General features: G+C 38.8%; 1 protein-coding gene across 1 annotated transcript in view; it reads right to left on the bottom strand.

Moving 5' to 3' along the window:
• LOC127871961 (dyslexia-associated protein KIAA0319-like protein) overlaps positions 1-16272 on the bottom strand; it is a 53339-nt gene that overhangs the window by 2449 nt on the left and 34618 nt on the right. Inside the window, exons 14-19 of the mRNA XM_052415261.1 lie at positions 13087-13238; positions 12022-12160; positions 10492-10562; positions 9182-9285; positions 1946-2091; positions 395-514 (exon numbers count right to left, since the gene is read on the bottom strand). Coding sequence (XP_052271221.1) covers positions 395-514; positions 1946-2091; positions 9182-9285; positions 10492-10562; positions 12022-12160; positions 13087-13238 — 732 coding nt within the window. The remainder of the gene's footprint in view (positions 1-394; positions 515-1945; positions 2092-9181; positions 9286-10491; positions 10563-12021; positions 12161-13086; positions 13239-16272) is intronic.

Below are 16272 nucleotides of genomic sequence, written 5' to 3'. Positions count from 1 at the left end.
CATTCAGCATGGGAACATACTATCAATACTGTATGAGTGATTATCAATTTTCACAAGGAAATGTGTCCGAAGTTTGAATTTTGATATTAATCTCAAAACTCCGTACTGTCCGAAGTCTCTTTACACTGTCCGACCTTATTTATTTTCCATAGCCTCCCCTGTTACGCACATGTAATATTTAAATTAGCAATATGAAATCAATGACAACATCCGTGGAATCTGGGATTCCCTGGTCTCGTCCCAGTTAAATCATCATTGCATAGGACTTTACAGCAGAGCTAGCTGCAATGTCTTGACATTTGGAGTTCTCATAGAATTGTCAGACTTTTAAGTGTACATCCTATAGAATTTTGTAATTGCATCTGAGCGTGAAAGGGGAAGTAAGGAGCCCCACCACAGTTAGTCTCCCCGTAGATCCAGTACAGGAAGAGATTGGAGGTCCAGAAGGCCTCACAGATACACCGCTTGGTCTTCATGTCACAATGACCGTGCCCAGAGCAGTTCTTTTGGCATACTACAATGAAAGGGTAAGTATCTTGATCATCCATGTAAATTTTCCCAATTTTTGCCACGAATGTGTTTTCCCCCAGTAATTTACAGTTATACATGGGTTAGTTACCAACCTGTGCTTTTTATGCAGTTTTTTGTTTAATGATAGTAAATTAAGAAATTTTTTATTTCAATCTTAAGTTGATCTCTTCCTGAAATTCAAAGGTATATATTTTATTCCATAAATGTTGGGCAAAAAGTACAAAGGAGAGAATAAATATGTTAAAAAAATTCAAGGGAGACAAATAATATATTCACAAATCAAAAGGAGACAATGTTCACAATATTTAATCAAGACAATTAATATTTCAAAAATTTCAAGGGATATATTAATATGTTTAGAAAATTCAAGGAAACAATTAATATATTAACAAAATTCAAGAAAGACAATAAATATGTTTAAAACAAGAGCTGTCAGAGGACAGCGCGCTCGACTATTCGAGTGCTTGACAGTAAAACGTAAGCCATCATGGAGAGGGGGGGGGGGGGGGGGGGGGGGGGTATAATGTGGGTGTGTGATCATTTAATAGATGATCTTTCAAAACTAAGAAAAAAAAAAAATTTGAGGGAGGGGGGGAGGGGGGGGCGTGGGGGATGGTTTGGGTGGAGTGCATTGTGGTATGTAAGGTAAGTGTTGTTTTGTCAATTTTTAACATCAATATCGATTCATCAATAATATGCATATTCTAAGTATAAAAGGGGCCATAATTCTGTCAAAATGCTTGATACAGTTGTCTGCTCTTGTTTATAGGTTGGGGTCATGTTGGTAAACAAGTATGCAAAATATGAAAGCAATATGTCAAGGGACACAGGAAATATTTGGGGAAGTACGCAAACTTTGACATAGATTTATCAATAATGTGCATATTCTAAGTATAAAAGGGGCAATAATTCTGTCAAAATGTTTGATACAGTTGTCTGCTCTTGTTTATAGGTTGGGGTCATGATTGTTAACAAGTATGCAAAATATGAAAGCAATATGTCAAGGGACACAGGAAATATTTGGGGTAGTACGCAAACTTTTACATAGATTTATCAATAATATGCATATTCTTAGTATAAAAAGGGCCATAATTCTGTCAAAATGCTTGATACAGTTGTCTGCTCTTGTTTATAGGTTGGGGTCATGATGGCAAACCAGTATGCAAAATATAAAAGCAATATGTCAAGGGACATTGAAAATTCTTGGGGTAGTACGCAAACTTTAACATTTGCACGCAAACGGACACGGAACGCCGACGCCGGGGTGAGTAGCATAGCTCCACTATATATATTTCATATATAATAGTCGAGCTAAAAATCACGGGAGCCAATAATTATGTTTAAAAAAAAATAAGGGAGACAATTAATATGTTCACAAAATTCTAGTTTCAGACCCCCAATCATCTTGGCATACCTAGTGTATCCACACTGGCAACCTTGTACTCCAGCACATAGGGAGAGGACATGAGCTTCTTCTTGAGCTCTGTCAATGTGGCCACACCATCTCTGTATGTCCTCACATCACGCAGCACATTGATTGCATAAAATAGCACCCTGAGACTAAACAGAAAAACCAATGTGAAAGTTCCACATCATTATGAGCTAAAATGCAAATTTAGTTAAAAAAAAAAAATTGTAACCTTGAATCTATTTCTGAATGTCTGAAAGTGTCAAGCACGAATCCCTTACATTTCACACCCATGCGAAAGACTAAAAAAAATTGATAAGACCTTACCCGATTTTACCATCCCTTGTCCTTCTTTAACAAAACAGTAGGAAATACCTTTTATAGAGTTTCATGGAGTTTAAAAAAAAATTAATATGACAATTCTAAATACAATAACATAGCAACTAAATTGTAACCCCTTCTATGAAAACTCATGGTAAAACATTCAATTAAAAGTGAAGAGAGCTCCTTAATCAATACAAACAAGGTGCACTGTTTGACTGGTTCTAAGAATCACGCTTAAAGTTTGTTATGTCACCAGCAAATATAGCAAGTTTGACTGGTCGTGAAAATCTGTTTTATTTTTAAGTTCAATAATCTATTGAATTGTAATAAAGATAAACCAGTCTGTACTTTTTAACAAGAGATGTGTTTGTCAGAAACACAATGCCCCCTATTGCGCCGCTTTGAAGCCATATATTTGACCGTTGACCTTGAAGGATGACCTTGACCTTTCACCACTCAAAATGTGTAGCTCAATGAGATACACATGCATGCCAAATATCAAGTTGCTTTGTTCAATATTAAACACGAGGGCCAAGATGGCCCTAGTTCGCTCACCTGAGAGGAGACGGTTCATTTAATCTATACCAAACGTCAAACTTGACCTAGATATTGTCCAGACAAACATCCTGGTCAAGTTTCATTATTATTGAACCAAAACTCTGGCGTATGGAGTGTTTTTGTTTTTGTAAAATTTTACCTGGTGACCTATATTTTGAGTTGACCCCCCTTACCAAACATCAAACTTTGCTTACAAAAATAAATATATTTACCAAGATTCATAAAATCTGAAACAAAATTGTGACCTCTAGAGTGTTTACAAGGATTTTGTATAATATAAGGAAAATTTGGACAATCTAAAGGCAATAATTATGGCATTAATTATGTGATTTTGCTCATTATCAAACTTGACTGAGATCTTTCAGCAACTTTCATAAAGAATGCTCGAGAAGTGTGAATGCTAGAGTGTTTACAAACCGAATGTGGATGAATGGACGGCGGACAAAGACCAATTCTAAAACCTCACCTAAAAAGTGTGTTTCACCGATCTGAGCCATTTTCCAACTTGTCAGAGAAATCAATAAAACCAGTGTATTGACTAAGTTTCACGATGATTAGGCAAAAAATGAGACTGCTTTAGTGTTTGATCACAAGGTTTCTCTCTAGTCACATAAGGAAAACTGCCCCCCCTCCTGGTGGCCATGTTTTTTTACTGATTGGGACCATTTGCGACCTCATCTGAGATATATATAAAACCAATTATTTCACCAAGTTTCATGATGATTTGGGAAAATATGTGACTTCTAGAGTGTTCACAAGCTTTTTTTACTATATAAATATAAGAAAACTGCCCCCCCCCTCCGGCAGCCATGTTATTCAACTGACCTAAACCATTTTTTAACTCAACTCTCGTATCAAGGTAACAAATGTTCTGACCAAATTTCATGAAAATTGGGCCAAAAATGTGACTTCTAGAGTGTTCACATGTTTTCACTATATACATATAGAGAAAAATGCCCCGCCCACTGGCGGCCATGTTTTTCACCCATCTGGACCATTTTCAAACTCGTCCGAGATAACAATAAAACCAATGTTTTGTCCAACTTTCATGATGATTGGGCAAAAATTGTGACTTCTAGTGTGTTTACAAGGATTCTCTATAGCCAAATAAGGAAAACTGCCCCGCCCACTGGCGGCCATATTTTTCAACGGACCAGAACCACTTTTGAACTCAACTAACATATCAATAAGACAAACATTTTGACAAAGTTACATGAAGATTGGGCATGGAATGTGACTTCTACAGTGTTTACAAGGTTTTCTTTTTTTTGACCTAGTGACCTAGTTTTTGACCCAGCATGACCCAGTTTCCAACTCCATCGAGATATCATTGGGACAAATCTTCTGACCAAGTTTCATGAAGATCGGACAAAAAATGTGTCCTCTAGAGTGTTTACAAGGTATCTCTATAGCCAAATAAGGAAAACTGCCCCGATCACTGGCGGCCATGTTTTTCAACAGACCAGAACCACTTTTGAACTCAACCAATATATCATTAAGACAAACATTTTGACAAAGTTTCATGAAGATTGGGCATAAAATGTGACTTCTACAGTGTTTACAAGGTTTATTCTTTTTTTTGACCTAGTGACCTAGTTTTTGACCCGGCATGACCCAGTTTCGAACTCAATCGTGATATCATTGGGACAAAGCTTCTGAACAAGTTGCATGACGATTGGAAAAGAAGTGTGCCCTCTAGAAAATACACTGTATTATTATAAAAACATTAATAGTCAAAGGGGAGTAACTACTGTAAACTTATACAATATTTAGAAGAGTTGTCTCGCATGTTACATGACCTTAATTCATGAATGTTTACAAGCCTTTTTACTATATAAATATAAGGAAAACTGCCCGTCCCCTGTCAACCATGTTTTTCAACGGACCGGACCCATTTTCGAACTCAACTCTCATATCAAGAAAACAAATGTTCTGACCAAATTTCAAGAAAATTGGGCCAAAAATGTGACTTCTAGAGTGTTCACATGTTTTCACTATATACATATAGAGAAAAATGCCCTGCCCAGTGGCGGCCATGTTTTTTCACCGATCTGGACCATTTTCAAACTCGTCCGAGAAATCAATAAAACCATTGTTTTGACCAACTTTAATGCCAATTGGCAAAAATTGTGACTTCTAGAGTGTTTACAAGGTTTCTCTATAGCCAAATAAGGAAAACTGCCCCGCCCACTGGCGGCCATGTTTTTCAACGAACCGGAACCACTTTTGAACTCAACCAACACATCATTAAGACAAACATTTTGACAAAGTGACATGAAGAATGGGCATGAAATGTGACTTCTACAGTGTTTACAAGTTTTTTCCTTTTTTTGACCTAGTGACCTAGTTTTTGACCCAGCACGACCCAGTTTCAAACTCGACCGAGATTTCATTTGGACAAAGCTTCTGACCAAGTTTCATAACGATTGGACAATATATGTGGCTTCTAGAGTGTTTACAAGCAAATGTGGATGGAATGACAGACGACGGACAAAGACCGGTCACAAAAGCTCACGTGAGCAATCAGGTGAGCTAAAAAGTTATGATAAAACTTTAAGGAATGTTAAAGTTATAGGAAAGAAAAATACAATGATATTCGACCTTTGACCTTGAAGGTTGACCTTGACCTTTCACCGCTAAAAATGTGCAGCTGTAGAGAAGTCAGTAAGATATTGAATGGAGAAATGAATTTTGTGTGTGTAATTTTTACCTTTGACTTTGCAGGATGACCTTGACCTTTCACCACTCAAAATGTGCAGCTCCACGAGATACACATGCGGCCAAATATGAAGTTGCTGTGTTCAATATTTAAAAAGTTATGATAAAACTTTAACGAAGGTTAAAGTTTTAGGAAAGTAAAAATACAATGACATTTGACCTTTGACCTTGAAGGATGACCTCGGCCTTGACTTTTCACCACTCAAAATGAGCAGCTACATGAGATACACATGCATGGTAAATATCAAGTTGCTATGTTCAATATTGCAAAAGTTATCAAACTTTAACCAAGGTTAAAGTTTTGGGACAGAATGACAGACAGACAGGACAAAAACAATATACCCCCGATCTATCGATCAGGGGACATAAAACATATTCCTTGTTTCTTTTTCATTTTCAAAAATACACATTTTTACTTTTGTTTTTGTCAGACACAAGGTCTGACAGTTTCGGGAAGAATACTGGACCTCAGCAAATGTTATAGGTAATGTCCGAGGTCAGACGTCTTTCTCATGGGTTGCATTTCAAACAAGTCCTGATTAAAATGTGATATTTTTTCTGAGACTAATTAAACAGATCATTGAAATTTGATGTTCAAACTAAGAAAGGCCAAAGGCAGTCATTAATCATCACTTTATTGGCTTGGTGGCGAGATCATTTGAACAACCAAGTTATTGCTTTATGTTTAAGTTCTGCATGTTATCTCGAAAATATGATGCCTGAACTGATAACAATTCCTTGATCCCACATACAAGTACTAAATTATTTAGCAATTTCTGAGTCCTACTGGTATTTCTTATAACAGTAATGCCATAATGGCATTTGTAATTTATAATATCCATGTCAATCACTTGTAACAAGGCATTCCAAGAGACAGCTATATCTCCTGCCAAGATTTGTTTGACCTTGAACTGGTGACCTTGATCCTTGACCTTGATTTTCAAGTAGGGATCAAATCCAGTGCCCATATTGACCAACCAATTCTTAGATGTCATAACAAGAAACCGTCGGAGACGGGTGATGCTCCCCAAAGTTTTTTTTTGTCACAATAATCACTATATTTCCAGATAAAAGGAAACGTCTTGAGGGCACAGTAGTTGGGGGGACAAGATTTTTTTTAATATTAAATTTCAAAGGGCCATAACTCTGTGAAAAATTATCCGACCAGAACCCGCTGATAATATGCACATCTCCTTTTGGTAGTGAAGCTTCCCATAAAGTTTCATTGAATTCCGGTCATTAGTTGCTGAGAAATAGCACGGACAAGAATTGCACTATATGTACAGTTAATGGAAAATTTCAAAGGGCCATAACTCGGTGAAAAATCATCCGACCAGAACCCGCTGATAATATTCACATCTCCTGTTGGTAGTGAAGCTTCCCATAAAGATTCATAGAATTACGGTCAACAGTTGCTGAGAAATAGCCCGGACAAGAATTGCACTATATGTACAGTTAATGGAAAATTTCAAAGGGCCATAACTCTGTGAAAAATCATCCGACCAGAGCCCGCTGATAATATCCCGCTGATAATATGCACATCTCCTCTTGGCAGTGAAGCTTCCCATAAAGGTTCATTGAATTCCGGTCATTAGTTGCTGAGGAATAGCCCGGACAAAATTGTGCACAGACGGACACACGGACGGATGGACGGACGGACAGACGAAGCGGCGACTATATGCTCCCCCCCAAATTTTTTGGGGAGCATAATAAAGATTAGAATTAGAACTAGAGCTTTGTCACCGATGTGACGAATACCCCCCCATGCCGCATTGACACATACTATTTTGCGTGTCACAAAAAACAGCGGACACGATGCTCAATTTTTAAAACGCCCTTAGTGACCCCTTGACCTAGTTTTTGACCCAGAAAGGCCCATGTTCTAACTTGGCCTTAAGATCATCTCCATTACAGTTCTGACCAGGTTTGGTGAAGATCTGATGTAAACTACATGAATTAGAGAGCAGATACCATGCTGAATGTTAAAAAACGCACAAAGTGACCCCGTGACCTAGTTTTAGGCCCAGAATGGCCCATGTTCAAACTTGTCCCAGAGATCATTTAGATAAAACTTGTGACCAAGTTTGGTGAGGATTGGATGAAAACTACTTGAATTAGAGAGCGGACAACATGGTGAGGTTTAAAACGCACTAAGATACCCCGTGACCTAGTTTTTAAACCAGCATGACCCATATTCAAACTTGACCTAGACATCATCTAGATACAACTTCTGACCAAGTTTGATGAAGATTGGATGAAAACTACTTGAATTAGAAAGCGGTCAACATTGTGATGTTAAAAACGCACTAAGTGACCCAGTGACCTTGTTTTTGACCCGGCATGACCCATATTCAAACTTGCCCTAGACATTATCAAGATACAACTTCTGACCAATTTTGGTGAAGATTGGATAAAAACTACTTGAATTAGAGAGCGGACAACATGGTGAAGTTTAAAACACACTAAGTGACCCCGTGACCTCGTTTTTGACCCGGCATGACCCATCTTCGAACTTGACCTACACATAATTTAGTTACAACTTCTGACCATGTTTGGTGAAGATCGGATTTAAACTACTTGAATTAGAGAGCGGACACCATGCTCAATGTGTAAAACGTACTAAGTGACCCTGTGACCTAGTTTTTGATCTGGAATGGCCCATGTTCGAACTTGGCCTTCAAATCATCTAGATAAAACTTCTGACCAAGTTTGGTGAAGATCGGATGAAAACTACTTGAATAAGAGAGAGGACACCATGCTGAATGTTAAAAAACGCACTAAGTGACCCCATGACCTAGTTTTTGACCCGGCAAAGCCCATGTTCAAACTTGACCTTGACATCATGTAGATACAACTTCTGACCAAGTTTGGTGAAGATGGGATGAAAACTACTTGAATTAGAGAGCGGACACCATGCTGAATGTTAAAAAACGCACTAAGTGACCCCGTGACCTAGTTTTTGACCCGACAAGGCCCATGTTCTAACTTGGCCTTAAGATCATCTAGATGCAACTTCTGACCAAGTTTGGTGAAGATAGGATGAAAACTACTTGAATAAGAGAGCGGACAACATGCTGAATGTTTAAAATGCACTAAGTGACCCCGTGACCTAGTTTTTGACCCGGCAAGGCCCATGTTCAAACTTGGCCTGGACATCATGTAGATACAACTTCTGGCCAAGTTTGGTGAAGATCGGATGAAAACTACTTGAATTAGAGAGCGGACACTTAATACGGACCGACAGACAGACCGACCGACAAGTTCACTCCTATATACCCCCCTAAACTTCTTGTGTGAGGGTATAATAAAGAAACATTCCTCTAGTGTTTGCATATGCACAAGGTACCACTGGTGATTATGTCATCAACAATTTTTTTTTCGGGAAAAATGATGTAGATGGAGGTGGTTAATACCAGGTTTTCTCAGAATTAAAGCAATTCTTGAATATTCCAGTTTAAAGAATATTCTTCATCTTTAAACTTAAGTCTTAGAATTTGTTTGGTGAATACGGGCCCATCTGCAAGGAAGCAACCACCTACATGATATCATTGCAACTTCCATCATAGTTACTAAAGTAGTGTTGCACTCAAGCTGTCATGTCCAGAACAAAATTGAATCCTCCATTAAAAAACAACAACTTACTTCCCAGACTGTGGGTTCACACTCATGCCCTGAATACTGATCTGCAACTCCCCAAGTTCAGGTTGCTTAGGTAACAGAAGCGCTAACTGCCCCTCCAGATTTTTCTGTAAACAAAGCAGTGTAACTCTGTTGAACTATTTATTTCCTAGTTCTTAAATATGCAAAAATGGAGTCATGATTTTGCTCATTCATTCCAGTGTATCTTAAGAACTACCCCAGTATCAGGTCATGAACCACTGTGAGAAATTTTGAACTTGCAGTCACTCAATGTTGTTAGAAAATTCAAGAGCACACATGTAAAACAAGGCTATAGACCTTTGATGACCGCAGACAGTTTTATCTTGCATGCTATTAATTGGTTATGTGTTTAAGATAACTAGTTACAATTTTAGACTCAAATGCAATCTGAGGTTCTTGCGGTGCTGAGGTACTGCACACAATAATCATGATAACATACGATGTGTCTCTATTTCAGTTTATAACAACATAGAACCTGGTTCAACATGTACACATGAGCCTTGCTTAGGGAAAACAGGGTTTAATGCATATAATTTAGTGTTACTTTCACCTTTTATTAAATTTTTCTTTAAACAAAGTTTTTTCTAAGCAAAAATACAGATAAAGCTGAAAGGGTGGAACCTGATTAGCCTTTGCAGTCCGCACTAGCATTAAGCCCAGTTGCAGTCCACATTAGCATTAAGCCCAGTCCGCACTAGCATTAAGCCCAGTCCACACTAGCATTAAGCCCAGTCCGCACTAGCATTAAGCCCACAGTCCGCACTAGCATTAAGCCCAGTCCGCACAAGCATTAAGCCCAGTCCGCACTAGCATTAAGCCCAGTCCGCACTAGCATTAAGCCCAGTCCGCACTAGCATTAAGCCCAGTCCGCACTAGCATTAAGCCCAGTCCCCACTAGCATTAAGCCCAGTCCGCACTAGCATTAAGCCCAGTCCCCACTAGCATTAAGCCCAGTCCCCACTAGCATTAAGCCCAGTCTGCACTAGCATTAAGCCCAGTCTGCACTAGCATTTAGCCCAGTCCCCACTAGCATTAAGCTCAGTCCGCACTAGCATTAAGCCCAGTCCGCACTAGCATTAAGCCCAGTCCGCACTAGCATTAAGCCCAGTCCCCACTAGCATTAAGCCCAGTCCGCACTAGCATTAAGCCCAGTCCGCACTAGCATTAAGCCCAGTCCGCACTAGCATTCAGCCCAGCCCTCACTAGCATTAAGCCCAGTCCCCACTAGCATTAAGCCCAGTTTTCCAGAGTGAGATCCTACAGTTACAAAAGATGACTACAATGGGTTGTACCTCATTTTCTAGGGTGAATTCTGTGATATCAGCTTCTAGCTCCAACTCCATCAGGTCTTTCTTGTGAGGATCTGAAGACAGTACAATGTGAATGCAAATGCAAAAGTTAAATGCATGGGTTAATAGTCTGATTATAATATTGGACTTTTTTCAATCCTTTTTGACATTTTACACCCGATCACTGGGATATAAGTTGTCCGTTTACACTGGGCACATTATGCAGTCACAGCACATTGTCTTATTTCCCTCACAGGTGCCCATACTCCTGGGTGGAGAGGAGCAATCGTTGGATTAATTTTTTGCTCAGGAAATATCTGTGGTCTGAGTGGGATTCCAACCAGGACCTTCCGATTCTTAGACCAGCATCCTACCACTACACCACGGTCCCATATGAAGAGTTTTATTTTTATATTCCTGCCAATTTGATTTGATAACAACCCATCATATAAACATTAGCTTTATACAAGAACTATATTCACCCTTATTTATTTGATAAGTATTTTAAGATTGTTATTTAATTCAATACGCTTGTTCTGATTGTTTGCTGTTTTTTAACAGTATTTCTGCCACACCACTGGAATCATTTAACTTACTCACACTTTTCTGTAACCAGTTCTTAGTTCACATACATATGCAGGTTACTGACAACTGCCTTTATTGCGTCAGATGTAGGGGGCAAAATGGCCATAGAAATGATTGCATGACCAATCACCAGGCCAGGAATTGCACCCGTTATTCTGGGTTTGTAGGCCAGCACTCTACCAACTGAGCTAGCGGGCCCTGTTCATTAGCAATAGTGGTAACAAGCTTTTTTCTTCAATTTGACCCAGTAGTTTTTTAGTTTAAAACTCGGCTCAGATATCATTGGGACATTTTTATTTTGACCTTGCGGTCAAGGAAAACCTATGAAAGTGCAAGCACTTATTTCCAATGGGGTCTTTTGGTTTTTGCTGAAGAGACAGCATAAAAAGAGACAGTATTGAGTTACAAGGAATCCAGGTTCGATACCCTAATTCTTTGCGAATAGATCTCTTGGTTATTTTATATGTGCAGTGTATAGAACCGATACACACGAGAATTACCTGGGTTTCATACCAATACATCTCTAGTTGGGTGGGAAACAATTGGAAGTATTTCTGAAATTTCCAGTGCCCCGGCTCTGAATTGACAAAGCTTTTGACCAAGATTCATGACGATCAGACAATAAATGTGGGCTTTTGAGTGTCAACAAGGCAAATGTTGACAACGCACCACAGAAAAATGGCGATCACAAAAGCTGACAAGAGACCATGTAGATAACCCTTTAAAACGCACTAAGACGCATTGGAAAATAATATCAAATAAAACCTTTCTTACTAGATTAAATCAATTTTATAGGCTTCATTACCAACCCAAGGATACTAATTAGCAGCAAACAGCATAAAAAAAAAATAAGCAAGGTACTTGCAGGCTGTTCTGGTTTTATGCTGTTTGCACATAGCTATTTTCACTTTGCTCTTGAGCAGGAAAATGTAAACAGAGTGACCCTACCTTCTTTGACCAGCAGAGAGGCTCTATCACTGCTACTGAATCCCCCCTCATCCACCACTGTAAGGTTGAACACATAATGCCCAGCCACAAGGTTCACCAGCTGCAGAACCGCCTGGTGGTCACTGCTGTTCAGCACATCCTGCACAAACATGTGGGGATTTAGGATAAAGCAGGAAATCATAAGAGCCAAGAAAATTGTTCTTAATGCATGTGTGTAAAGTGTTGTCCAAGGTTACGGTAGACTGCATAGGCTTAATCTGGGACGACACTTTAAGCACATGCATTTAGCCCAGTTTTTGAAGAATGTCAGGGTGACTACATAGTGCCCGCAACAAGGTTCACCAGCTATAGAACTGCCTGGTAGTCACTGCTGTTCAGGACATCTTGCACATATATGTGGCAATGTAGGACAAACAGCCGCATACAATTATCGAAGTAATAAAGTATGAAAAATGTTACGAATTAGGGAAAGCGTCTTGTATTACGGTGTGATGTATATCCCAGAAAATACCCTAGTATAGAATTGTTAATCAAAAAGCAGTACCAAACTAAACCTTTGATGGATTTACTGATAGGAAAAATATCAAATGATAAACCATCCACACCCAATCAATATTACGTCAATATTATTATAAAGAGGAAAGTGTCGTCCCTGATTAGCCTGCACGGACTGCACAGGCTAATCTGGGACGAAACTTTACGCAGAATGCATTAAGCCAAGTTTTCTCAGAACACGGCTCAATTTGTCTGCTATGTTCAAGGGCAAGAAACTCAGGCATATATAGATAATTACAGAAGAAAAAAGTGTCAAACACATCTACATTTCTAGTTGATGACATATTTCAAGTTTCATTTGAATCACTTAAGTAATGCAAACATGCATGCTCAACAAACTTTAAAGTTTACAGCAGATTAACCCACCCACTGCTTAACAGAGTGAATCTTATATAGTCTTCCTCAAATTTTGCTCCCAACGGTACAATAAAGCAAAATATTTTATCAAATCTTAAGGCACTGTTTTTATTCTTTTAAACTTAGCATTTAATATGTCCATAGAGAACTTACCCCTGCTGCGAGAGAGGCAGCTTCGCGGACCCAGTGATATCTGGTTATCTTATGATCATCCGATGACTTAGATCCATCCAATGTCACCAGACCCTGTGGAAGCTGCACTTCTACATTGCCACCAGCCCGCGCTATGGGTGGTTCATTGGCCACTGAAATGTTAAAATTATCTACTAAGAAATGTCACCTACCTGTGTGGTTCATGTAATTTTACACTGCCCTCTATTCCAGCTACATGTGGCTCATTTGCAACTGTAATTTACCCTGTATATACTTTGTAATATATTCAACCTGTGGAAGCTGCACTTCTACCTAACCACCTTCACAGGCTATGGGTGGTTAATTGGCAATTGAAATAATCACATGAGCTACTCAGAAAAAGAAACCAACCCGTGTGGAAAGTGTATTCCCCCCCCCCCCCCCCCCACACACACACCTCATGGGGGATTCATAGACCGTTGAAATATTCAAATCAACTAATTTACTTAACCGACCCGTTTGGGAGCTGTTGTTCTACATATGAACCTGACAGGGTTTTGCTGCAACTGGTTCTTTTGTGTTTATCAGAAAAAATAAAATCTAGCTAATTTGTATCCCCCGCCAAACAAATTATGTTTATGGATGAGTGGAAATCCTTTGATATATAGCATAATAAAACAAGAGCACCGCCTTGCGGGTGCAGAACGCTCATCTATTTTTCTTTTTTAAAGGTGTAGGGACCTATCTCAATTTCAATCACAAAGGAGGGTTGGGTGGAGTGGAGAGGGGTGTATAGTGTGGGGGTGTGGTCATTTATTACATTATCTTCCAAAAATGCAAAAACAAATTTTTTTATTTTTTTTTGGGGGGGGGGGGGGATTCTTGGGTGGGATGGTTGGACAGTATTTCAAAAATAAAATAATAAAAATGAATATTTGGTTTTTCAAAATGTGCAGCTTTATGAGAATGCCGCTTTGAACTTTTTTGTTTTGAACTTTGACCTTGAAGGATGACCTTGACCTTGAAGGTTGACCTTGACCTTCCACCACTCAAAATATTCAGCTTCATGATAACGCCGCTTTGATTAATTTTTTTGGACCTTTGACCTTGAAGGATGACCTTGACCTTGAAGAATGATCTTTTACTTCCACCACTCAAAATGTGCAGCTTCATGAGAACGCCGCTTTTAAATATATAAAAAATAATTTGACCTTTGACCATGAAGGATGACCTTGACCTTGAAGGATGACCTTGACCTTGAACTTCACCACTCAAAATGTGCAGCTTCATGATAACGCCGCTTTGAAATTATTATTTTTTTACCTTTGACCTTGAAGGATGAACTTGACCTTGAAGAATGACCTTGATCTTGAACTTTCACCACTCAAAATGTGCAGCTTCATGAGAACGCCGCTTTGATTTTATTTTTTTTGACCTTTGACCTTGAAGGATGACCTTGACCTTGAAGGATGACCTTGACCTTGAACTTCCACCACTCAAAATGTGCAGCTTCATGAGAATGCCACTTTGAATTTTTTTATTTTTTTTTTGACCTTGAAGGATGGCCTTGACCTTGAACTTCCACCACTCAAAATGTGCAGCTTCATGAGATACACATGCATGCCAAATATCAAGTTGCTATCTTCAATATTAAAAAAGTTATTGCCAATGTTAAAGTTTTCTGACGGACAGACGCCATATATTTGACATTTGACCTTGAAGGATGACCTTGACCTTTCACCACTCAAAATGTTCAGCTCCATGAGATACACATGCATGCCAAATATCCAGTTGCTATCTTCAATTTTGAAAAAAATGTGGCCAATGTTAAAGTTTTTTTCGGACGAACAGACACCATAAATTTGACATTTGACCTTGAAGGATTACCTTGACCTTTCACCACTCAAAATGTGCAGCTCCATGAGATACACATGCCTGCCAAATATCAAGTTGCTATCTTCAAAAGTGAAAAAGTTATGGCCAATGTTAAAGTTTTTTTCGGACGGACGGACAGACTGACTGACATACTGATGGACAGTTCAACTGCTATATGCCACCCTACCGGGGGCTTAAAAAAAAATTTGGGGTGGGGGGTGGGGAGCGGGGTATAGTGTGAGGGTGTGGTGGTCATTTATTTTATGATCTTTAATTAAGAAAAAAAATAATGGGGGGGATTGAGGGGGGGATTTGGGGGGGATTCGGGGGGCGTGGGGGATGGTTTGGGTGGAGTCTATTGTGGTATGTCAGGTAAGAGTTGTTTTGTCAAAGAATCATTTGAATCTAATAATCATAAATAAAGAAGTTATGGCAATTTTAGCAAAATTTAATAATTTGACCTTGAGAGTCAAGGTCATTCAAAGGTCAAGGTAAAATTTAACTTGCCAGGTACAGTACCCTCATGAAAGCATGAAAGTATTTGAAGTTTAAAAGCAATAGCCTTGATACTTTAGAAGTAAAGTGGATCTAAACACAAAATGTAACCATATATTCAAAGTTACTAAGTCAAAAAAGGGCCATAATTCGTAAAAATGACAACCAGAGTTATGCAACTTGTCCTTTACTGTCCCCTTATGATAGTTTGCGAGTGTTCCAATTATGAAAGCAATATCTATGATACTTTAGGGGTAAAGTGGACCAAAACACAAAACTTAACCAAATTTTCAAGTATAAAGGGCCCATAATTCCATCAAAATGCCAGTCAGAGTTGCATAACTTTGCCTGCACAGTCCCCTTACGATAGTTAGTAAGTGTTGCAAGTATGAAAGCAATAGCTTTGATACTTAAGGAATAAAATGGACCTAAACACAAAACTTAACCAAAATTTTCAATTTTCTAAGTATAAAAAGGGCACATAATTCTGTTAAAATGCAAGCCAGAGTTATCTAACTTTGCCTGCCCAGTCCCCTTATGATAGTAAGTAAGTGTACCAAGTTTGAATGCAATAGCATTGATACTTTATGAGAAAAGTGGACCTAAACGCAAAACTTAACCGGACGCCGACGCCAAGGTGATGACAATAGCTCATAATTTTTTTTCAAAAAATAGATGAGCTAAAAATCAGTATATGGTAATTGTTTGTATGCTTTGAGATATACCGGTAGCCCTGACAAGTTACATCATACAAACACAAGAGCTGTCAGAGGACAGCGCGCTCGACTATTCGAGTGCTTGACAGTATAACGTAAGCCATCATGGGGCAATTGTTCA

The sequence above is a fragment of the Dreissena polymorpha genome, chromosome 3 (assembly GCF_020536995.1).
Source record: "Dreissena polymorpha isolate Duluth1 chromosome 3, UMN_Dpol_1.0, whole genome shotgun sequence".
NCBI classification, from domain to species: Eukaryota; Metazoa; Mollusca; class Bivalvia; order Myida; family Dreissenidae; genus Dreissena; species Dreissena polymorpha.
The sequence above is the reverse complement of the archived record's forward strand: the minus strand, read 5'-3'. Positions and strand labels throughout refer to the sequence as shown.